Source organism: Amblyomma americanum, chromosome 4 (genome assembly GCF_052857255.1).
Source record: "Amblyomma americanum isolate KBUSLIRL-KWMA chromosome 4, ASM5285725v1, whole genome shotgun sequence".
Lineage (NCBI taxonomy): Eukaryota > Metazoa > Arthropoda > Arachnida > Ixodida > Ixodidae > Amblyomma > Amblyomma americanum.
The window spans coordinates 99,626,309-99,650,491 of NC_135500.1; the positions used below are offsets into that span (position 1 = coordinate 99,626,309).

The window sequence follows — 24,183 nt, forward strand, 5'->3', positions numbered from 1 at the left end:
TCGCTCACTACCACCGCAGAACCCCAAGCCTGACGCCACAGGTGTGCACGGAGAATGTGTGAAATGTAGCCGACAGCGTGGGCTCACATGAGGAGTCGAGCTGACGAGGGGTCGCCCTGCTTCTCTGCGGAAAGTGAACACTTGACGTCACGAAAATCATGTGATCGCCTCTCGTCGAATGGTGTTTGGAGCAGCAAGGGAAAACAGACGCGCAACTCTGCTCCCTGCGGGAGCATATACAGGAACACAAACCGCTTCTCAGCTGGGGAACTGGTGGTGGGGACTGGTGAAAGCATTCATTTGAAAATGGCAGAGAGGTTGCGTGGGGAGCAATCCCTAGTGGGCCGCTCCCCTTTCAGTACTAGGAGGAGTCCCTTAATCAGGGGCCCCATTAATTGGTCTGGGCCGCCATTCAGCGAGCTCGAGTGGCGGCCCAGACCGATGGGCCGGCGGACTGGCCGCTCGCATGTGAAATGCTGCTGCGCGTGGGCGCTTTCGCTCGCTTATCGCGCTTTTGAAGCCCTGCAAACTGTTTTGAATCTATTCAGGCTAGTATATACTCAATCCGTAGGACTGCAAATGCCTTGCGCATTGATGTATTCCAGTTGCATATTGTTTATGGCCAAAGGTGATGTGAATTTGTACCGTATAGTAATATTCTGCGGCGTATGTCGCCTATACTCCTTTTTATGGTCGCAACAGACCATGATCACAGTTCACAAAGGCTGTATGCACACTGCCCGTTCGAATACTAATTGAAGCTAGCTGGCAGAGTGAGATATGCAATCATGAAGACGACTCAAACAAGCAAATTAGCTCTGTTATCACACACTTATATTGGCTAAGAAACTTCGAGACTTCGAAACAAATACGCCTTCCCAAGTGTTATAACTTCGCCTGCATTTGAGGAACCTTAGTTTAAAACTAACCGTTTATTTCACTCTACTTAAACTTAACTCCTAGGAATACACTCTTACTTAATTTCAACTTAAACTGCTATCTGGTTTTGAGAACATCAAAAAAACCTCAATAAACATTTTGTGTTACAGAAAAAGAAAATAAAGCACGTAGCTGGAATCAGTTTCACAGCCCACACCCGTCCGTTCTTCCTTGAATATGAAATTATGTTAGTTAACATTATGCACGAATATCCATGTCCAACATTCTCGAACAAAAATTTTGACTATTGGAAAATGGCAAGGTCCTAATTTATGGAAATAGTGAAGGTAAGGAAATATTGAAGGCGCTGTTTAACAAATTTAGAGAAAGTACGGAAATATAGACTGCTGCTGTATAGTCTCATCAGCATTTTAAAAAAAACTGTGAACACATTCTTATGATGTGCAAATGCGAGAGCATCTGTCTCACTTCTAGGTGGACACCTCAACCGAGGCGTTTGCTCCAGTGCCGCATTTCTGCCACAGTGCCGCATTTCTGCCACGCCGGCGGCCTGTTGCTCCAGGAGGAGTGGTGACGTCATTGGCGTGCCGCGTTTCTGCCACGGGGTTCTGATGACGGTGGAGTTTTTGCGCAATGACTCATGTTCTAGCATTAAAACGCGTGTTACCCCCTCCCCCGCGCGCGCACACACACACACACACACACACACACACACACACACACACACGCACACGCACACGCACACGCACACGCACACACACACACACACACACACACACACACACACACACACACACACACACACACACACACACACACACACACACACACAGATAAGTTCCGGAGTCCCCGCCAACAGCCTTACCATCAGTGTCGAGTGTCGACTGAAAAGTCCCCTTTCGTTCTCAATATTTACCTGCGAATTTTTTCTCACAGTTGCAAGTTCTCTGTGCTGCTGCACCATCTTCTACGTTATTCGTACCTGTTACAAGAGAGTAGATGTTAAAAATATGCACGCGTTGTCAAAAGTAGAGTCGAAATGGTCTGCTTCTAAACCGAGTAGTACAGCACTTCTAGCTATGACAGTGCGCTACGTGTCTCCAGAGGGCCGCTACTTCTGCCGGCATCTTCCCTTTGCGGGAACTCGGAGGCGCTTGAGCAAGAGATTGTATGGTGCCAGGAACCGTCGTGTGCTCCTTAGGGGTCCGAAGGCTGACAGCCTGGCCGTCATCTTAATTCCCACGCATGCCAACAAGCATTCAACTGGTCAAGCTTGCTTGACCACCAAAGATTGTACGGGAGCCGGCAGAAGGGGAAAAGACCCAAGCAAGCGGGAGGTCCGGGGAAGGCGGGGAATGCCGCAGACGTCGACGCTGAGAGAGGGGCGAGGGCGACGCTCCAGCCTGGAAAGACGGATCGCCCGAATGGACGGGAAAAAACACGAAGATAGCCAGTCGGTGGGGTGACGAGCAAGGCCCGAGACGACACCGCTGGCAGTCGGTCCTCCGGTTCCCCAAGCGGTAGGGGAAAAGCTGAGCCTCGCCCAACGAACAAGGTCCACTCCGCAGTCCCTCCGTTCCTCCTCACGAGGACTCGGCGCCAACGCAGAGGCGTGTAAGCTTGGGCACCCCATCATCTGCATCGTGCATACTCGATAAGACGCAATTCTTGAATATATCTTTTTGTTCCAACTGAGTGTAGCCGTGTATCTTTGCCTCTCCGTCCCGTGCGGACCTGCGCAGTATGTGGGGTCGTCACACGTGATGTCAAAAGTGGGGTCTCAAAAACAAAGGTCCTCTGAATGCTGCGACATTCATGACTTCAAATATTAATTCAAGAAAAATCATGCGACTGACTGTGGGACTTTGACCCCCATTTGAGAGGCCTGAGACATCGAAGGGCTAGAGCGGACTAAGTGTCGCTGTCTGATGGAGCTCCCACTCCACAGGCATCGCTCGGAGCAAGCATGTTGGCACTAGGAAGCGTTAATCCGATATTTACGTGCGATAAGATTGGGGTTAACGTCAGCTATTTCTTTTCCGAGCTCGAAGAAATTGGGGAAAGGGGGGATGGTCCGATGCGCAACTGCTGGGGATGGCAAGGTGCAAGGTGGCAGGAGCTGCTCATGATTTTGCATGACGAGACGAAAGGCTAGGTTCGCACAATGATTTTCGGAAGTGAAGAAGCTTGCGTTTGAACACTTCGATACTGAACCCCGCCATGCGCGTGTACGGAAGTTCCGCGGGGCCGGACAGATGCATGGTAGGGGAGGACGTGCAAACGTTTGCTTCGCGACGTCAGCGCCTAGCACGCGATACGCTAATGAGTGAGGAGGAAGCCCAACAAACAAAAATTCACCTCGAAATCTCCCCAAAATAACCCACGAAACATCTGGAATCTCCCCAAGGGGTGCTCGCTTTTCCCGATCATGTCCAAAAAATGTTCGCACAAATAGGAGTGTCCAAAAAATTGTGCGCTACAGGAAAATACCCCAAAAGTTTAGTGCTGGATTTCTCGGCTCTAGCTCAGTAAAATTATTCCTCCTTTTTTATGCAGCCTTCAGGCATCTAAGAGCACACATGTGCCATATTTCAGGCAAATATTTACGTTACAGGTGGCGTAATACACCTGTCACTCGTGTGAATGAGTTCTGGCTCGGCCGTCCTGTACTTACCAGTTTGCATGAAATGTCCTAGCATTTTACGCGCAAAGAAAATAAGAATTCAAAAAGTCGCACAATCGTGGCCATACAAAGCATTTCAGTTTACTAGCTGTGCTCTTTGCATTTAAATAAACACAAACGGCAGACGTATATGTATGCACCATTCAGTACACAATTTACGTAGCACTAGGGCGTCAGCAATAGTGATGGCCACTTTTTCTCTAGCCCTGAAAATTCTGAAAAAATCAAGAAAGAAAAACATATTGCAGACTTAAATTTGATGCACCTTGAGCAAGCATTCTAAGGGCTACAAAAGCATATATGCACACGCAAAAGCAAACGCATGTAAACAGTAACTTGAGTGGCCAAAAGAAAAGGCGATATGGGCGTACGCTGCAGATGCGCGGTTTCAGGTCACGGATTTTCTGCAGCTTGAAACCCATTTCTCGCTTATAGAGTCGCATGAGCCTCGAAGCAAGCTTCAGCGACGACTTACAGAGAGAGAAATAACTTTAATTTGCACTCTTCAATAATGACGGAGTAGAAGGCTATAGCGTAAAGCCCCATTTATTCTTCTAACTGAAGGCAGGAATTCGTTGGCACTCTGCGGCGGTCAGGGCGATACCGATGACTTTGTGTTGTTCTGCTTCGTGGTGAGCAATATAAGGTCTCCCAGGATTGCACATTTCTATTCGGGTCGTTATAGAAGGGCAGGTCCAGGCCATGTGGACTATATCTGCAATGCTATTGGAGTGCGTACATCTAGGATTAAAGGCTTCTGGCTGCGATTTACTGTACAATTCCGGGTTTGGAAACACCCCGGTTTGCAATTTCCTCCACATGATTTCCTCTTTCCCACTGAGCTGTTTATCTGCTGCTGGATAGGTCTTACTACCGAGCTTATAATGAGAAATTATTTCATGGAATGTTGTGAGTTCGTCACCCGATGGGAGGTGTACCTTGCGTGGAGGCGGCACGTCAGCGGCGATCGACCGGAAAGTGAGCTCTCGAGCGGTCGCGTGCGCCTTGTCGTTCCCCCACATGCCCTGATGAGCCGGGGACCAGATCAGTGAGATTAGCTCTGATGGTACTTGCCCTTCTCTCAGAATATTGGCGGCTGCAGCAGGGATTCTGCCCATATCACAATTCTTAATGGCTGCCTTAGAGTCCCTCACTATCACCCTTGTACCGTTTTGCATTATAGTTAGAGAAATGGCAACTTCTTCTGCCCCAGTTGCATTTGTGTTTTTAACGGTGCAGCACGAGACCGGGTCTCCACTCTCACGAACCACTACCGCTGTGTGTGCTGCCTTGCGATCGTATTCGGCAGCGTCCGTGTAGAGCACATCGCATCTACCTCGAAATTTGCCCTTTAGGGCCGCAGCCCTATCTTCGCGTCTACCTTCGTGAAATTCCGGATGCAAGTTCTTTGGCAGCGGGGGAATTTTGAGTCTATCCCTGGTTGCTCTAGGTACTTTATCTGTCCGCTTTGAACACTCCAAGGGTTCGAACCCCCGGCGGTCCATGACGTCGCTCCAGCTCCGCCATCTTCGCCGATAGATGTCTGGACCTATTTTCTTGCTCAGAACAATACGATAAAATGTTGAGGTCAACGGCTAAGTCTGAGATCCTCAAGACTAGCTTATGCAATCTTCCTGCTCGTTCGCATTGCATCTTCGTGGCAGTGCTTCCTGCGCTTGATGTTCGCGATTGACAAACTGCAGTGCAATGTGTCACAGAATTAAGGATACGACAGCTCGTCAATCGTGCTGCTTCTTTTTAGTGTAGTTTTGGATTGTGTTGTCCTGACAAAAGTGTGCTGCGCACTAACCGCCAAGCACACAAGGAAACAAGACACATGCACACACGATGCTGAGATGACCTGGGTTTACTTGCCGGTACTCCACAACATCGGAGCTTTCGATCGCACTCGGACCTACTAACTACCCCTGCCTAGGCGTACGTCCTACGACGGCCGTTATAACCGTGCGGCTGGCCAGTAGGGTCACTTCACTGGGAGATTGAGTTTCAGAGGCCAGCTACGGAGAATTCACCGCGAGGTCCTGGTTTCCCTGTAAACAGAAACCGCCGCGTCGCTAGCCGGACGGCGGACCCCCACTTTCAGGAAGAAGATCGCAATGTATCTGAAAACCTTTTGAGTTTTCGTACACCGCCTTCAGAGCCGGATTTCGTGCATCCAACCTGAGTACGAACCCAGGCCTGCCTCCACCAGGCATCGGACTTCATGAGCGCAAATGGCCCTCACAGTTGCATGAAAGTGGCTGCAGCCTCTCACGTGTGCTGTCTCAGAGGATGCATGGGTCCCAGCCATATCGGTCCCCACCTCCCCCGTTGCAGTTCTAAAAAGTCGGGCAGCCAAAACCGCCCTTGGCCCATTCAGCTGACGGGGCGCGGACGTCGTGCTCGAGCCCCCAAATCGGATTTTCCCCCCATATAAGAAAAGGAGCGCCCATTGCAGAAAAAAAAGAAATGCAAAAAAAAAAAATCAGGATGCACGCGACACGAGCCATGATAAAAAGAAGTTGGCCATGTCGATGGAAGAAGACGGGGAAGAAGGGGTGAGAAGAGTCGAAAATATTCGTTTGAAGTTACCGTTGACCACTGGTCGCCGTTCTAGGCGATGGCACGAAAAACAAGCCAAATAAACAAGGGCATAAGTACGTTTGTTAATAATTGTCAGGAACGCTAATGCACACAAAAATACACACACACACATACAACAAACAAGGCCGGAGTAGTCCTCCAATGTCCTTGAAATCGTTTATCGAACATCATCACTAAGCTTGAGGCACTGCACTATGTAGCGCCAGCAGTCAACGTGCAGAGAACGCTTGCACGCACAACTCCATCATAGATCATGTAGTTGTCATCCAGATAGCACCTTGCCTTCTTCACGTCCATGGACACCTGGGGTTCGAATTTTCCAGGCAGTGACACCAGGTGTTCCTGTTGCGTATAGCGGCACGGTACCGCAAAATACGCTGAAGGCAAACGCGCAGCGATGTTTGGCAGAAGCTGTTGGACGTCCGTCAAGGCTCATTACGAATTTCACTGCCTTGTTCAGCAGGTCCTGGTTCTCCTATTTAGCGTTGTCTATCGCTTCAAAAGCCACACCACGTTTTTTCAGGCAGATCACCTTACGCTAACTTTGGATAGGAAGACATTCTGTGTGATCATCACTTGACGCACGCCAAGGACCGCGTCGGACATGTTGCCGGTGCTCCCGATGCGTAGCTCAACTAAGCTTCTCTTGAATTGGCCAACCAGGACCGAAAGCATCTGAGTAGTCTTCAAAGTCAGCCGAGAGGTGACCAACGGAAGTTTCCTTAGGCGTAGGTTGCATATCGGGGCACCAAAGATCTCGGCCATTAGTGAGGCCGTCTTCTCGCTCTCATTGTAAGCCCTGCGCACGTCTAAGTGAAAGCTCTGGAGGCAGCCACATGCCTTGAGAGCTCCTTGTGTTGTGCCATCACTGCCAGTGACAATTTCCCCGTAGTCAATGTGTAACGAGCGCAGTGAGTGATCCAAGGCCAACGAGGCATACACAGAGCACAGGACGCTGCCGACGAGCCCCCCGTGGCAGATCGTCATCTTTGTAGCGCATCCGAGGGCCTGTGCCAGGGTTGCGGACACGAACGAAAGCTGGTCTATAAACAGGCAAAATTGGACGTGGCCAGGACACTCCAGTCTGAGCTGCTCAAGAGAGGAATTTTTCTCCTGTAGGATTCGCGATGTGCTGTTAATATGCGGCAGAACGCGGCTTCTCAGTGTAGCGTTGAAAGGAAGTGCCGCGCACAACTTGCTGACAGTTGCTGCATCAAGGGAACAGTTGTGCAAACTGAGGTGCTCCAAAGTGCAGTTCGCAGATAATGCCTCGGCAATACATGTAGCCCCACTGCTATCAAAGCTCCCATTTAGCATCGAGAGTGTTTGAAGCGAGTGGTGGCCAATCATGAACTTTGCCAATGCGTCTGCCACTGTGTCACTAATTGATGTCTTTTCCAGAGCCAGGTGCTGAAATGATAGAATTCCTTCTAACGCGTCAGACAGACTTCTCAAACAGTCAAGACAACCTCGCCGTCCGCTTATGCGCTCCCAGCTCATACCTGTTTCGCATAGACCAACCCAGGAGAACGTCTGCAGAAACCTGCTGCTCTAGAAGGCATCTGCCATGGTGTTGCAGGCGGAAGACTTTCTGCAGCCCTGGAGGGCTAAGTCTTCAGGCCGTTCACATGCGACTAGGGCTAGAAGCAGGGTGCTTGCAGATTCCCGAGACGGATGGTTGCTGATCAGCTTGACCCTGTGCAGAGTTTGCCCGTTTCCCCTCAGCACATCGGCCACCTCGGGCGCCAGGGCATCGCTGATGTGAATGTTGGTAATTTCAAGCCCACGCAGGCACTTCGGAGGACCAAAGGCTTGGAGAAATCTGCTCTCAGGAAGAAGTCTATGGCTGGCATGAAGCACGACGCTCCGCAGGTTGTTCGCCGGTCCAACGATAACAGACGAGATGAAGGAGAGCCGATCAATGTGTTCGGTCGTGCACACAGACCTCGCGGATGCAGGGGTGCTGTCTTGGAAGCCAGGCCATAAGGAAGGCCCCATCGTTTTCATTGCCGGAACCATGGTATCTCGCCCACTGGTCATGTCTGCCGTCGTAAGAACGCGGGCAAAGCTTGCCCGGTTCACAATCTGTCAGCACAAGCCTTGTCAACCGCAACGCCTTGTTCCATGAGGATATGTTTTCAATAAGCCAGCATTCTTGGAGCTCGCCCGCAGAGCAAGAGCGTTCGCTGTGAAGGCCACGTAGCAAGTGTTCGAGTCTCCAACGCCAAGAGTAGTGGTTAGCCGCACCGTCCATGCAAGTATTGCCGTTTCAACTCACCCGAAAAAGTTCCGTCGGTGTCGTATTACCAAATGAAACAGGCATATTTCTTCCACAGTGGTCTAAGCTCCGTTGGACGAAGCGTTGATACTCACGCTCCCATGCACAAAGCGTGCGACGTCATTCTCGGAACACGAGTTCTTGCTTTTTGCCAGGATCTGCGTATCTTCAGATGCGGCCGTAGCGATTCCACTGGTAGTACACTACGTGATCAACACTGGGGGCGTGCTCCGAGGCCGCAGCATTTGGGAATAAGCCGAGGGAACGAAGCCTAGCACGAATTCGAGCACCAGAGCGCACGAGAGCCTCCAGCGTCAATGCGCTACGGCTTCGTCTTCTTCTTAGCAAATGGCGCCATCTATTGCCACTCCTGATCCCGGATGCCATGTTTGGATGTCATGGGGGCTGCAGCAGAAATAATATTGAAAAATAGGTCTCTTGAACTCATGGATGCTTAAACTATAAAATATGCTCTTTGGCATTGTTGCCTGTGGGGATATCAACAAACAGCTAAGGCGTGTTAACGTTTAAAGTTGCCATGATAGCCTTTTTTCACGCATACCCTGCTTATCGCATTTAATCCTCAATCGATGGATCCCTGTTTTATTATTTGCGCTTAGAAGCATGCTGTTCGTATGTTATGAGTGCGGTCTCTCTTGTGCAGTCAAGTGCTCCCGTATGTGATAAGCGGCACGTGCCGTGCATGCCTTCGCCGATGTGCGCCGTGAAAGCCGCGGCGTTTTGTAGCTGGCTACAAATTCCTTGTCCGCTATTCATCGGCTCGATAATTAAACTCAAATAATCCCAAGGTGGCACTAGAGTAACCTTGAAGCACGAAGGGAGGAGGGAAAAGTGCCGAATGAGATGACTTCCCCGCTGCATGTGTGCATTTGTAAGTCGAACATACATTCCCTTCGGCTCGTAGAACCCTTTTGCAGGAACCAAGCCGCTTGCAAAACCCCAAGCGACTCGAATGCTTTCGCTGCCCGCACCGATGAATAATCGCAGCCGTATAAATTAATGCTCCAAAATAATATTACAACGTTCAGCATTTTGCTGTGCGTGCGCCTTGTGCCCCAGAACTGAGACAATTACGACAACTGCTCCCCGCGCTGAGGTGGTTTACATGGATGTGCGCAAACACTACTGCTTGTTTGCGTGGCATAAAACGCAAGGTGGGTTATACTTATCTTAAATATTACGTACTCTTGCTCACAAATTGCACTTTTGCTCATTCACACACTATGATAACACCGCAATAAGCGCAAATGATGCTACATCGTCTGCTTGGGAAACGCATCGCGTTGGATACCGGCGCTTCCCGCTAATTGTATCTGCTTCCTCTTATGTCACCAAGATTTAATTTTAAATCGCTTTAGCTAAAAATACGTTCAAACATTATTTGAATTAATGAAAACAGCCAGATTTGTTGTCCACAATCGACGCCGACGGCTGCTGCCGGCTGCCTTCTGCACATGCTATATACAGTCTGGGTCACATATTGGCACTTCCCCCTTATTGAACGCGCGTCCTGCGATGTAAGCAGTCGTCGCTTCGAGGCCACTGTAGCCGAATCTACGCTCGATAGCTTTTTTCATGCGCTAAAACTTGCGAATTCGCTCTCCGCAACACGAATCCTGCGTACTCGCTAGGCCTCGTCAAGAAAGGGGCCGGCGGTCCACCGTCGACCTAAATTCAAGAATTGGTAAGAAAGTGTGAAGATATGAAATGCAGCTCCTCGTTTCGCTTTTTTCGATACAGATAAGGTACACAAGCGCAGTTGTTCGGGCCGTCTATTCATCGGGCGTGAAGCTTTCGCTCGGCCGCACAAGCCCAGGCGACGGCGACGAGCGGCACCGTCGTGCGGCGTTTTCTCCCGTGTCGCTTGCCTCGCCGATCAGTTCTATGCGCAGGCACCGAATGAAAGCACATCTTCGCTGGTGCACGCACATCGCATATGCAGCCGTGGCTAGCATCACGTCCAATAAGTTTTAAAGTTCTTAAGTTTATAGAATGTCATATACCAACTAGTCCCCCACCATGCACACTCTGCAAGTTCCCGCTAAGTTCACACTTTACACTACTGCAATACGGGGTCGTTGGTCGCGCTGGCGTCGTCGCCGGTCTAGCGTGACGGACCGGTGCGTCAGCGACGGCATTTGTATACCGACCAGCCAATCGACCGTCGATCGCCATCAGCCTAGTGTGACCATGCTCTGTTAATTAAGCATGATTAGGCACTGTTGCTTTGCTTTAGCTTTATTTTTCAAGACTTCAGCGAGAGCAAATCACGTGATGCATCACGTGCCACCAGTGCGAGAACGAGCGTTCAGAGCGGCGGTCGACGCAGCGGCGGACGTGACTGCCAAGCGCAAGAGGGAATCACGTGACACATCACATGTCACAGCTGGCGAGGAGCGGCCGAGCAGCAACCGGCGCAGCGGCGAACTTGACTGCCAAGCGCGCAGCTATGGCGTCGATGAAGAATATCGAGGCAACTGCCGCGCGCGATTTTGCACTAGCGGCGCGCCTCCCGTTAGAGGTCAAATCTAAGAGCCGTTGACCTTCAGGCTCACCATGGGAGTAGTATTGAGCTTTTCGCTCTAATATCATTTTTGTTCTGCTAAGCGGAAATAAAAATATGTGCCTAAACCAGCATACCTTGTCGTCGCCAACGGGAACCCAGGGATGAAATAGAAGGCTCCAACAGCTCTAACCATGAATTCAACGCAGCATTCTGTCCTGCGGCTTCTGACAGCACAGCGAGCGCTCAAACGTACGCGTTACACCCTCGTAACGATCCTGTGAGATTTATTTTCTAGCGATTGAGTGTGGGGATAATACTGCTTGGAGCCAGACGGGCCTGGGGGGAGGGGTGGGGGGACGTTGTGAGGTTTGAGCCGTGGACCGCCGCACCCATGGTGAAGCAGACCGCGCGTGCGGCGCGGTCCGTCGTGGGAGGCGAGATCAAGGTACAAGTAATCCGGTGGGCGTGGGGAGTCACTATCGACGCGAACACAAACCGCTGCCACAGGATGGCTGGGCGACGGCGAAGTAGGCAGAGCATGCTAATCCATGGGCACTCGGAGCAAGAGGGTGGTTAGCCTCCGAAGGTCTCTCCCATCTACAACCGCAGTGGACGGCCACGGTGCAGTCGTCTCAGGCGCTGAGGAATGCAGGGTGCGTGCTAGGAGTCGACCATTGCCATGAACTCTGCCGCCGCGAACACCGCCTCGAACAGCCGCATCAGTAGGGCCTTGAAGCTGCACAACAGACTTGCGATGCGCCGCCGATGCATAGCTGAGGTGCTCGGGAAAGCTGCCGTGAATCCGTAGCTACGAAATCCCCGACGATTCAGTGATAACAAAAAGGGCTGCCGCGCGAACGACTGGGAGCTGCGCGAAAAAGGCTGCGCAAGACGGCGTCCGTCCAGCGAGGGCAGCGACGGGCGGCCATTACAGCACCTCCGCTACAGCGGCTCTGCAAGGACTGCCGATAGTCGGCTCATGCCTTCAGGGATCGCCGCACCATGTTGAAGTTGGGGTGCACAGAGGAACCGCTCGAAGACGGGCACTCTGGTGACCGCCGCTTCCGGCGGCGCGATTGAAAGGCATATCGCCGTCGTCTGCATGCTTGCGGCAGGGAGCTGACGGCCCTCGTGCGGGAAACGCATGCGCCGAGAGAGATGCGGGGTTAACCGCTTCCTTCGGCTGTTCGAGCGAAACTGTTTGATCTCTCAAAGCGACGAGTGCAAGAGCAAATTGCAGCTTGTGGAGTGAGGGAGAGGGAAAAGAGAGCGAGCAGTAGATTTTTATTTCTTGTTGAAAATCATTGGTCCTGAAAAATACGAGGAGGAGCAACGGAAAGAGGAAATGACCGCTTTGTTTTTGGCCTATTTGCGATATTCCGTGCGCGGGTTCGTGCTCTCGCGCAAGCCTAGCGATTTTGACCAAACTGTGGAGGCCGCATTGGATGAGGAGCGAAATGGGGCGCTAAAGGTGAACACAGATAGAGAACGCGTCGTCGAGATAACAGAGCCAAACCCCGAGCTTGCTCCTTTGACAGAACGCCAGAACAGAGGCGCCAACCGTCACACGGCTTCAGGCGCGGCATGAGATATTCTGAGGAAATCGTGTGCTTCGCTTGCCGGAGTCGCGGACAGACTCTAAGGTTCTGCCCAAACAATTGCCAATGGGAGCCACAAACCGAAGCCGGTGAGACCCGTCCCAAGCGAGCGTATACGGAGGGGCTCCACGTGCTTTGACAAAAAAATGGCAGTGGCTTAGCTCGGCTATGCCAGGATATACATAGCGAGATGTTTGGTTTTGTTGGCTTATGGGGGTTTAATGTTTCAAAGTGACTCTGGCTATGAGGGACCCCGTAGTGAAGGGCTCCGGAAATTTCGACCACCTGGGGTTCTTTAACGTGCATTGACATCGCACAGTATAAGTACCTCTAGAATTCTTGCGAGAGGTACGTTTCCCTGGTTGAGCTTGTTGTGGTCACTGTACGTTTAGCAATGAGAGACATTGGGTATACACTTCTTTTATTCATTTTGCTTGACAGAGACGAACACTGCCCGATGATCAGTGAAATAGCATGCAGCGGTCTCAATTTTGTCTCTACAGTATTTCGATTTGGTGGAGTTTCTTTGGTATACAAGGGCTATAGTAGTTCCCCATTGTGTAGTCTAGACTTGAGGGTTCGCAGCTAAATTAAGGCAAAACTTTTCATTCATACACTGCTGCTATCTTCGTCGTCTTATGCTCATTCTCTATTTGTTGAGCAGCCAAGTGCCAGGCGACAACCTCGGGATCAGAAGAGGTAATCTTCTCTTGTCTATAGCGACGTTTAGGAGCGGCTGAACTCTCCTTCTCTGCATCCATGTCAAACGTGACACAGCCGCCCATTCTCCTTTTATACACAATGCTGCGCATGCCTGTCACAAAGTTCATGCCTTTTTTTTAATTGGTTTTGGGGGAAAGGAAATGGCGCAGTATCTGTCTCATATATCGTTGGACACCTGAACCGCGCCGCAAGGGAAGAGATAAAGGAGGGAGTGAAAGAAGAAAGGAAGAAGAGATGCCGTAGTGGAGGGCTCCGTAATAATTTCGACCACCTGGGGATCTTTACATGCACTGACATCGCACAGCACACGGGCGCCTTAGCGTTTTTCCTCAGTCCAGCTTTGAAGTTTGTTTCCCAAAAACATGTCGCGGAGCGGCGTCGACGACTTTTTCCCCTTCCCCCGTGGGGGAACGGCATTCTCACCATAGCGCTGGAGGGGTCACTCAAAACTACTCCCCCTCCGCCTCCTAGCATTGTTGCCATACAGGTGGCAAGCGCTTGCACGTGTTGGGAACAGCAGAAGCGGATTGAATGCCCCGGCACTGTTCGCGGCCCCCAATGACTTCTCGTGGGATTAAGGCATTGTGCCGAATTCTTTCGACATTCCTTCATGTGCTCTTTTTTTTCTTTTTGGGAGCTGCATTCCTCTGTGCCTGGCTCCTGAAGAGTCTTTTTTATTCCTTTTTTATTTCCATTCTTTGCCATGCGAAGGGGGCGACGGGAACGCCGCGCGCTGGCAGTTGGTCTGTTGATTTCGGTGCGTGCGGTCGTGAGTGAGGTCAGCCAGGGAAGTGGTCGGCAAGGAGCCTAGGCGGAGATCTGAGCCGTACACCTGTTGCTGCCCTGCAGCAGACTGCTGCCACCCTGCTGCAGGAGTCCCTGGGAGGACATCTCCAGGTCTACACCGACAGCTCGGTACTTCCAGCAACAGGCCAGGCCGCTGCGGCCTGCGTAGCACCGGCCTTAGGTGCAGCACTGTCGTACCGCCTGCGGTTCCCTGCCAACTCCACGGCGGCTGAACTGGCGGGCCTCCACCTGGCAGCGGACCTGCTCCTCCTGCTGCCTGGACAGCAGCCCGCAGTCATCCTAACCGACTCGAGAGCAGCCCTCCAGCTGCTGCGCCAGCACCAGCCCAGGCAGCACACGGTGGCCAACCTTACGGCCCGACTTATGGCCATCCAGGATGCTGGCCGTCCGGTCTCCCTCCAGTGGCTGCCTTCACACGTTGGCATCACTGGGAACGAGGATGCGGATCAGCTGGCCGGAGCCGCCCACACCAATGGCTCCCCGGTGTCCTCAAAAGTAACGCAGCTGGACTTCGCCCGTCCTGCTCTTCGGCAGGCCGTACGGGCCCACCACCCCGATCCCCGCGTGGCCTCAGGAGTCCGCTTCATGCGGGTACCCGACTGCCTGCCACGGAGGAAACGGACCCTAATCCTGCGACTACGAAAGGGCTGCTCATGGACACAGGCCCGGCTACACCGACATGGCAGAGCCCCGTCCCCGGCCTGCTCCTTCTGTGGGGCAGACGAGACTCTGGGCCACCTCCTCTGTGCCTGCCCGAACCTAGAGGCCGCCCGGCGTGACATGACTGCAGGGTACCGCAACCTAGGGCTGCCCTCCTACTCGGACCAGGGCCTGCTGCACCCAGAGCGCAGCCAGACTGAGGCCTTCCGACTGCTGCTGGAATTCCTACAATCTACGGGATTAGCCACTCGGCTATAAGCCTGGCTCGCATCCCGTGATCCAGAACACGGCCCATATTTCCTGGAAACCCCCAGCAGTCGGCGCAGCTGATGACTTTGGCGGCAGCTTGTTCACCACCTCGACACCTGCCGTGGTGCCCTGAATGGGAGTGCGGCTCCCCTGATGCCCTCCCCGCGCGCACTGGTGCGTGCGGGGCCCCGACGCGCCGTCTCCCATGGCGGTATCCAGCGTTTTTTTCCCTCTCCCCCTGCTGCTGTCCTGAAGCAGCCCCCCGGCGGTACGACCAGGCCCGCATCCCGTGATCCTGGACACGGCCGCCGGTCCCTTGTGCGCCAGCCCGCTGGCGCCCCAGCTGTAACCACAGCTCCTGCGCGCCGCCGAAAACGGCGGGTTTTCTTAGCGCACCCCGCCGCGCTGCTACCCTGTAGCAGTTTACCCCGCGGTCCTCATCGGCTGCCATATGGTGGCCTCCTGCAGCCAACCCGACTGAGCTGTAGTCATCGCCCACCTCCGCCCAGCCTTTCGGCCGGACCGGGGAAATGGGCTGCCTGCCTCCTGCAAGCCCCCGACGTGCAAGCGCCACTCCCAGTGCGTGCCGTTCACCCTCCCCAGTTATGGCTACTGCTGCTGCTGGGACCTGCCTTCCTGGACACCACGGACCACCAGCGCGCGTTGCAAGCTGTCATCCCCCTCCCCACATCCCCTTTCCCCATCCCCGCTCCAAGCTGTGCCCCCGCGATATGGGTGGCAGAAATCGAGAAGATTCCCCCCACATAGCCACAAGAAGAAGGCGGAGATCTGACGCGTAGAGCGCGGCGACGGTGGTCCCGAAGACGCGAGGCCCAAGTTCGCCCGTATCCGCAAGCCCTCATCAGCCCCGCGAAGAGCAACCGCAGCCCGACGCTCCCTGCGACCGGACCTTGCCACTCCGCAGCTAAGCCATCGTTTCTCACCCCTCACTTAAACTCTTTTATCTTTGTATTTTTGCTTTCTGTGTTTCTCGTTGTAATCCTTTGTACTGTATTTCCGTCTCGTATCATTTTTGTATAGCAATCGCCCTGATGTTTCTTTCCTTGTGTTAATTGTTGTGTTAACGTGTTCAATTGGTGCTTGTGTTATTTGCGTCACGTCAGTGTACGGCGCTACCTTGTCGGGCATATTGTAATACTTGGTTGTTGTTTGCCTAATTAAATTAATTCGCTATGGAACTTGCCTACGCCTCATGCCTCCGGTCAAGGACTAATCAGACGTGGCCCCTTTCGCCGGTCAGCAGTCGAATCACAATCTTTCGCACGCGGGGTGGAGAAGTTTGTCGCTCCTCCCCCTCCGAACTTACGGAGGGTGCAGTGGTGGGCAATCAACAACATAGCCCCCACAATATCTTGACAATGCCACGCACGGTTCGGATGATAGAGTGGCGAGAGGCGAGGCGGAGGTCCTGTGGGGTCTCTCTGGTTACCATGGTATCGGTGCATGCGCACAACTGCTCCTACGTGTGACGTCACGCGCTGCTCCGTCGGTGGAGCGGGCGCGCGGCCGCGGCGTCGGCGAGGCGCACGGAGCACTTGCTGCTCCTCTCTGGTTGACATGGTAACGGCGCATGCGCACAACTAGCCTCTCGCAGCCACCACGAAATGCTCGAATGCGAAATGCCAAGTGTAGCTCTCGCTACAAAATCTAGAAGTCCTCCCAAGCCTGAGGAGCTCGGGGAGGAAACAAGGGATAATGAAGTGGTGGTGGTTTGTGTTGTCGACGAGGCTTGCCGTGTTGTGCACTGGAAGATAAATGGTTGCTGCCTGTTATGGTTTATAGACACAGGGTCAAAAGTGAACTTGCTTAAGGAAAGCGGTTTTGACACGCCTCGAAGGAAAAGGGATCGCTAGATGTTGGAAGTGTCTGGCAGTGTTGCAACCAGGTTTGTAATCATAACGGGGGACCCTCTTGGAATAAGCGGGCTCTACGGGTTACATTTCACTCTCGGCGGTATTGTATTAGATCGCCCCTGCTACATATTCCCAGACACAGTTTCTCTGCCAAAAGGGGTGCGAGACATCTTAGGATAGGAATTTCTGAGAAGGGGAAAGGTAGATGTCTTATTCTTGGAAGAAGCGTTCTATGGGGGACACAAAAATTTCGTTTGCGAACAGAAAGGTAGCTAAGATTTGCATTATTGCATTAACAGTACTGACACCCAACAGACCGTGGGACCGGTGGAGAATGTGTTCTCGCGAGTTACCGTGAAGCTGTTCGATGAGACGATCGTCCTTCTCTGGTCGGAGCATGTTTTGTGCGCTTATATGCCTTCAGATGTAGAGAGCGGCACCGTGGGATTACTTCAGCCGGTCGATTCTCTTAGCAATAGCCTGAGGGCAGCTGCGTGCCTTGTGACTGTTAGTGGTGACCACAGAGTGCATCTGCAGGTGCTTAACTGCAGCCAGCAGCCACTGAACCTCCCAGGAACCAAACATTAGCTTTCTTTACAACTGCGATTGAGAGACGTGAGCTCACCGAAACAGTACTCGCCGCTGTAGGGAAGGCTTGTCCTTCGGTCGCGCCAGATGCCTTGTTCAATCTTTCTCACGTAAAATCCGAGGAGAGGGAGGCGCTGACTGCCCTGCTGAACGAATGCACGGAGATGTTCGCCGCGACCAACTTTGATTTGTGCAGCTGTGGCGTTGTACAACACAGGACAGAAACCGCAACTTCCGCGACTGTTTACCTGCGCGCGTACCGAATTCCCTACTCCCAACGCGAGGAGATGGAAAGGCAGTTGCAGGATCTGATTGATTGCGGCATAATCGAACACTCAAAGACGCCATGGGGGGCACCGTTGCTATTGGTGAAACCAGATGGTTCCTACTGACCGGAAGTGGACTATCGCAAACTCAGTGCCGTATAACTCGGATCGACCCGTACCCCATCCCTAATATACAGGAGACGATTTATCAACTCGGCTCTGCCGAGTATTTCACAGTGGTGGATCTGGCGGCTGGATTTCGGCAGATAGCAGTGGACCCGGCAGATGCCGAGAAAACGGCATTCAATACGCCTTCAGGGCACTATGCATGGAAAATAATGCTGATTTAAACTAAAATTTATCTCGGATTTTTCATCCCCGACTTGTGTCTGTCAAGTCCTCCAGTTTCTCGTCCTGCTTGGCTGTTGCCGAATACACATAGGTGAATTCGCCGAGCTAGCTAAGGCGCTGGCCGCCTTAACCGCCAAGAATGTCGCTTTTCGCTGGTCAACGGACGCGGAGGATGCTTTTGGGGCTCTGAAGACAGAGTTAATCAATGCACCGCTACAGATTTCAATCTGCCTTTCGTTATGGCCACAGGTGCGCCAAAATTCGCGGTCGGTGATGTACGTTCGCAGGTTATCAAGGGTACAGAACATCCTGTAGTTTTGCTAGCCGACCGCTGAGCCCCACACCTCTACTGTTAACTAAATGGAAAGCTGACGCTCCGCCTATGGGAGTTTGCATGGAGATTCCTCGAGACCACCTGAGCCACCATGGGGGCTCTAAGCATCATGGGGCGGAGAGCTTTCGACTGCAGAACCACAACTTTTGGCCATAATATAATGAAAATACAAACGTTGTTCGATATTCAAGAATGTCCTAACATTCAATATCCTGTCTATAAATTGCAACAAACGAGCAGAAAAGCAGTAAATGTAAAGTTCGCCCAAAATAAGCTATGGTTTGATCTTCTATTGGCCAAATATTGCAGGCCACAATCCCAATATTTCGTGCTAAAGGGCGCATTTTTAAAAAAGAAATATGTTTAAAAAAAGTCGCTTCAACACTAAGAGGTTTTTTAATGACACTTCGCAAACCAAAACCTTTTATTGGCGTCGTGTGCTGTTGCGTTTTCGCTACTATGGCTTCTACGCACTACGTTTGCGCCAAAGTCGCCGCACCAAGTAGCTCGTCGCCGTATGATGCTTTGAGCGCACATGGTGGTTCAGGTGCAACGCCACCAGCTTTCCCTCTTGTTAATAGCAGGAAACTCTATGCCAGCAGCAGCAGCACCCCCCCCCCCTCCAACATTTCTTCAGAGGGGAAACCTCCCCCAGTCTCTATCTGCTTACACTTACAGTTCAGATTTCTGACAAAGACCAATTCTAGGACGTCAGTAATGTACAGCACAGTGAGGCTGACCTTGTTGGCTTCGTAGCCAGCCATAAAGCATTTCGTTTGAGTAACCTGAACCAACCATGCTCCTTGATCGACTGACCCCTAATAGTGAGAATGATTCGCACAGCTGAAACAGAATATGTCCATTTTTTCAATGGAATTGATCACATCCTGCATAAAGCGAATGTGTGCATCCACCGCCTTTGCCAAAAGTAACCGAGCAGCCACGCCGGCGGCCGGAGCGGACTAGCAGCCGACCAGCGGCGTACGTTGACGTCTCCCCGTCTGCGAGTGTAAACTGGCTGACATAAGCCTGCGCCCTTGCTCAGTGTGGCAGCGTTTTGAAGGCGCCAAATAGCTTGCCGCAAATGCTAGCACGGCCGGGCTCGAGTAACGGCGGCGGCGCGCGCTTTGTACGGCCTGCGCGCTGGGGGGTGTTTCCTGTCTGCCTCCGCTGCGCGATCGTGGCACTGCGACCTTACCGCTCCTTAGTGTTCTTGTATATGGGGTGTGTTCCAATACCTCCGAGTAGACGGCTACTTAGAAGTCTAGCCCGACAGCAGCCATCATGGGACGGGTTCTATTTCTCACGATGCCGTCTAAGATGACTGCTTCGCCGAAGTCTACATCGATGCAGGCTGACTTGCTCTCTAAAGATGGCGGAGCTGATGTACGCGGGTGAGCGAGTCGTGCTCTTGCGTTCGTCGGACTGTACCCGGAGTATAGGAAAGTAAAAATGTGAGTCATTCCATTATGTTATTTGGTACCAAACAAGTGGCTAATTAATCTTCTTGGACGTGCGATTCCTAGCAGTGAATCACGCAGGAGAAAACGTGCGGTTGAGAGCTTTGCTACAGCAGCGGACGCTGTAGGTCTGTTTACGTGGTCTGTTTACGTGATCCGGCATCGCCAGAGTCCGGATCTTAATTAGCACCTTGATTTTAGAGATTAATACTCGTCGCTGTCGTTGGGTTCCTCGACGGGCGTGAAGATGGCTGGCTTGACGGTTAACAAATGTGTTTTGTAATTGCTGTGTTAGTTGCATCAACTCTTTCGCGTACATTCTTTTTTATCTCTATAGTCTCAGAACAAACACACCGGCATGTTGCGAAATGATTTTAGTCTTTGCACGATTAAAGCTCGCTTCTGTCTTTAGGTTTCTCGCCGTCTCCGAGTGCCACGTGCTGCAGACAGCAGGTTTAATGGCACGCATGTGTTTTCCTGTTGCAGCCTGTATTAGCCGCATCGCATTTCGCGTATATTGATTACAGTCTTTCGTGTTTTTTCTTATGTTTACAGGACCGTCTGGACGTGCACGTTCGAGGAACATGTACAGTTTAGCATCGATTTTAAAAAAATAATCGCATATCTCTTTAGCGTTGTCTTCGGAGAGCGGCCCCGTCTGCTACAAGTAGACTGACCGATAAAAACATCTACCAGTGCGATTTACGCGCAAAGTTATTGCAGAAAAATTTGCAAACTTGTTGAAAACACGTTTTTAATGATCTTTATTGCTCAGTTACAGAAAAATTATAGTACAACTGTCCATAAGCTCGAGCAACATTTACATGCCGCGAGGCGGGGTGAGCAGTAGACAAGTTCCAATATATGGACATGTAGATGGCTTCCTAGCGTCTCACTAGACGTCTTGTCGGACGTCTTGAGAATTGGAATGCATCCATGCTCCCTCATGGAGCCGAGTTGCGGGAAGTTCCGCCACCATGTTCCATTCTGTGCGGGAAAGCCGCCGCTCGTGCGTACAGGGGCTGCGTTCATGGGGACGCTGTGTACAGCGCTTGGGCTTGTTTTTTTATTTCCGTACAAATTGCACTCGGTCGCAAGTTTTTAAGCGTAACGTCAAAAATTAATCTGTGATTTGCCGAAGGTGTTCATACAGTATGAAAAATAATCGCTAGATATTAACAGCAAATTGAATTCATGACAAATTGACGACAAATACTAGAAACAGAAACGAGCAGAAAAGCAGGTAAATGTAAAGTTTGCCCAAAATAAGCGATGGCTTGCTCTCCTATTGGCCGAATATTGCAGACCACAAACCCAATATTTCATGCTAATGGGCGCATTTTTTAAAAAGATATATGTTAAAAAAATGTCGCTTCAACACTAAGAGGTTTTTTAATGGCACTTCGGGAACCAAAAACCTTTTATTGGCGTCGTGTGTTGTTGCGTTCTCGCTACTATGGCTTTTGCGCACTACGTTTGCGCCAAAGTCGTCTGCGCCGTGGACGGAACGGGACTTCTTAGTAACGGCACTCTCTGTTCCTGAAAAAAACAGACTGTCCCGCATCAAGTAGCTCATCGCCCCATGATGCTTGGAGCGCCCATGGTGGCTCAGGTGCAATGCCACCAGCTTTCCCTCTAGTTAATAGTAGGAAACTCTATGCCAGCAGTAGCAGCACCCCCCCCCCCCCCCCCAACATTTCTTCAGAGGGGGCACCTCCTCCCCCCCCAGTCTCTATCTGCTTACACTCAGTTCAGATTTCTGACAAAGACCAATTCTAGGACGTTAGTATAATGTAAATCACAGCGGCTGATCTAGTTGGCTTCGTAGCCAGCCATAAAGCATTTCGTTTGAGTAACCTGGACCAACCATGCTCCTTGATCGACTTACCCCTATTGGTGAGTACGATTAGCACATATGAAACAGACTATGTTCATTTTTTCAATGGAGTTGATCGCATCATGCATAAAGCGATTGTGTGCATCTACCGCCTATGCCAAAAGTAACCGAGCAGCCGCGGCGGCCGGAGCGGACTCGCAGCCGAGCAGCGGCGTACGTTGACGTCTCCGGCGCTGCTCCCCGGCTGTAAACTGGTTGACGTAAGACTGCGCCCTCGCTCAGTGTGGCAGCGCTTTGAAGGCGCCAAATAGCTTGCCGCAAATGCTACCACGGCCGGGCTCGAATAGCGGCGGCGGCGCACGCTTTGTACGGCCTGCGCTTGCGCTATGGGGGTGTTTCCTGTCTGCCTCCGCGGCGCGATCGTGGCGCTGCGACCCTACCGCTCCTTAATGTTCCTGTATATGCTCCCGCAGGGAGCAGAGTTGCGCGAAGGTCCTCCATCATGTTCCATTCTGTGCGGGAAAGCCGCCGCTCGTGCGTACAGGGGCTGCGTTCATGGGGTCGCTGTGTACAGCGCTTGGGCTTGTTTTTTTATTTGCGGACAAATTGCACTCGGTCGCAAGTTTTTAAGCGTAACGTCAAAAATTAATCTGTGATTTGCCGAAGGTGTTCATACAGCACGAAAAAAATCGCTAGATATTAACAGCAAATTGAATTCATGACAAATTGACGACAAATACTAGAAACAGGCTGCAATAGTTTTTTTCTGGAACAAGTAATTTCAGATGAGCAATGAGTCCCGTTCAGGATGGAACAGCGTCTGTCCCGTCGCGTCATGTCTTCCTGCGTGGTCGTCTTAAGAAAAAAAGAGCATAGCGACGAATTACTTTCTTCATAACTGGCGCCGCCGCGTGCTTTGTGCGAGTGATGCACGGAAAATATGAAAACGCATCTCCCTAGACCCACATTAAAATGATTATGCAACTTGTTTCAGGCAGGCAGACAAAAGCGACACCAATGAATTCAACAGGCGAGTCTGACCTAACGAAAAAAATTTCAAACTCAATACATTGCCTAAAACATTTTACAAAATGCACCCTGTTTCTAAATGCAGTGAAATGACGAATCGTTAAAGGACCTTGAAAGTACTCTTTCTCGTTGATATTATTAGCTTGCCGAATTTTTATTAAAAGCATCATCTTTTCATCTGAATTATTAAATTGTAATATTTGGTCGCACTTAACGCGGCCCATTCTCAAAAGCCACTTCAATCGCCAAACGCATTTCATTCGCTGAATTTCCAAATGGCATTTCGTAAAACGCTTTTCCGTTTCCAGTGCGGTTGTTGCGGTTTGGCGCACTGCATGCAGTCTTAGCTGACGACTGCGTCGCTAACTACCACCGCAGAACCCCAAGCCTGACGCCACAGGTGTGCACGGAGAATGTGTTAAATGTAGCCGGCAGCGTGGGCTCACATGAGGAGTCGAGCTGACGAGGGGTCGCCCTGCTTCTCTGCGGAAAGTGAACACTTGACGTCACGAAAATCATGTGATCGCCTCTCGTCGAATGGTGTTTGGAGCAGCAAGGGAAAACAGACGCGCAACTCTGCTCCCTGCGGGAGCATATACAGGAACACAAACCGCTTCTCAGCTGGGGAACTGGTGATGGGGACTGGTGAAAGCATTCATTTGAAAATGGCAGAGAGGTTGTTACTTAATTCCAACTTAAACTGCTATCGGGTTTTGAGAACATCAAAAAAACCTCAATAAACTTTTTGTGTTACAGAAAAAGAAAATAAAGCACGTAGCTGGAATCAGTTTCACAGCCCACACCCGTCCGTTCTTCCTTGATTATGAAATTATGTTAGTTAACATTATGCACGAATATCCATGTCCAACATTCTCGAACAAAAATTTTGACTATTGGAAAATGGCAAGGTCCTAATTTATGGAAATAGTGAAGGTAAGGAAATATTGAAGGCGCTGTTTAACAAATTTAGAGAAAGTACGGAAATATAGACTGCTGCTGTATAGTCTCATCAGCATTTAAAAAAAAACTGTGAACACATTCTTATGATGTGCAAATGCGAGAGCATCTGTCTCACTTCTAGGTGGACACCTCAACCGAGGCGTTTGCTCCGTGTGCCGCATTTCTGCCACAGTGTTGTCAACGCCAACGCCAATGAACGCCGGCGGCCTGTTGCTCCAGGAGGAGTGGTGACGTCATTGGCGTGCCGCGTTTCTGCCACGGGGTTCTGATGACGGTGGAGTTTTTGCGCAGTGGCAATCCAAGATTAAAAGGCAGACACTGTCGCTCGATCGTTTGTCGAACAGATCGTGCTCCAGCATGGACCTCCAAGGCAACTCTAAACGGTGCTAGTGAGGAGAGTATGCGAGCTGCTTAAGATAAATAAGAAGCAGACAGCACCATACCATACTGCTTTC

General features: G+C 51.3%; 1 protein-coding gene and 1 pseudogene across 1 annotated transcript; one reads left to right on the forward strand and one right to left on the reverse strand.

The window, feature by feature from the left end:
- Positions 1 to 4,137: 4,137 nt before the first annotated feature.
- On the reverse strand, positions 4,138 to 5,088 carry LOC144129710 (uncharacterized; annotated as a pseudogene).
- A 6,295-nt stretch (positions 5,089 to 11,383) lies between these two features.
- On the forward strand, positions 11,384 to 15,038 carry LOC144129711 (uncharacterized). Its single transcript, XM_077663808.1, has 2 exons — positions 11,384 to 11,437; positions 14,163 to 15,038. Exons 1-2 carry the CDS (start codon positions 11,384 to 11,386, stop codon positions 15,036 to 15,038), a joined length of 930 nt encoding a protein of 309 aa, XP_077519934.1.
- The last annotated feature ends 9,145 nt before the right edge of the window (positions 15,039 to 24,183 follow it).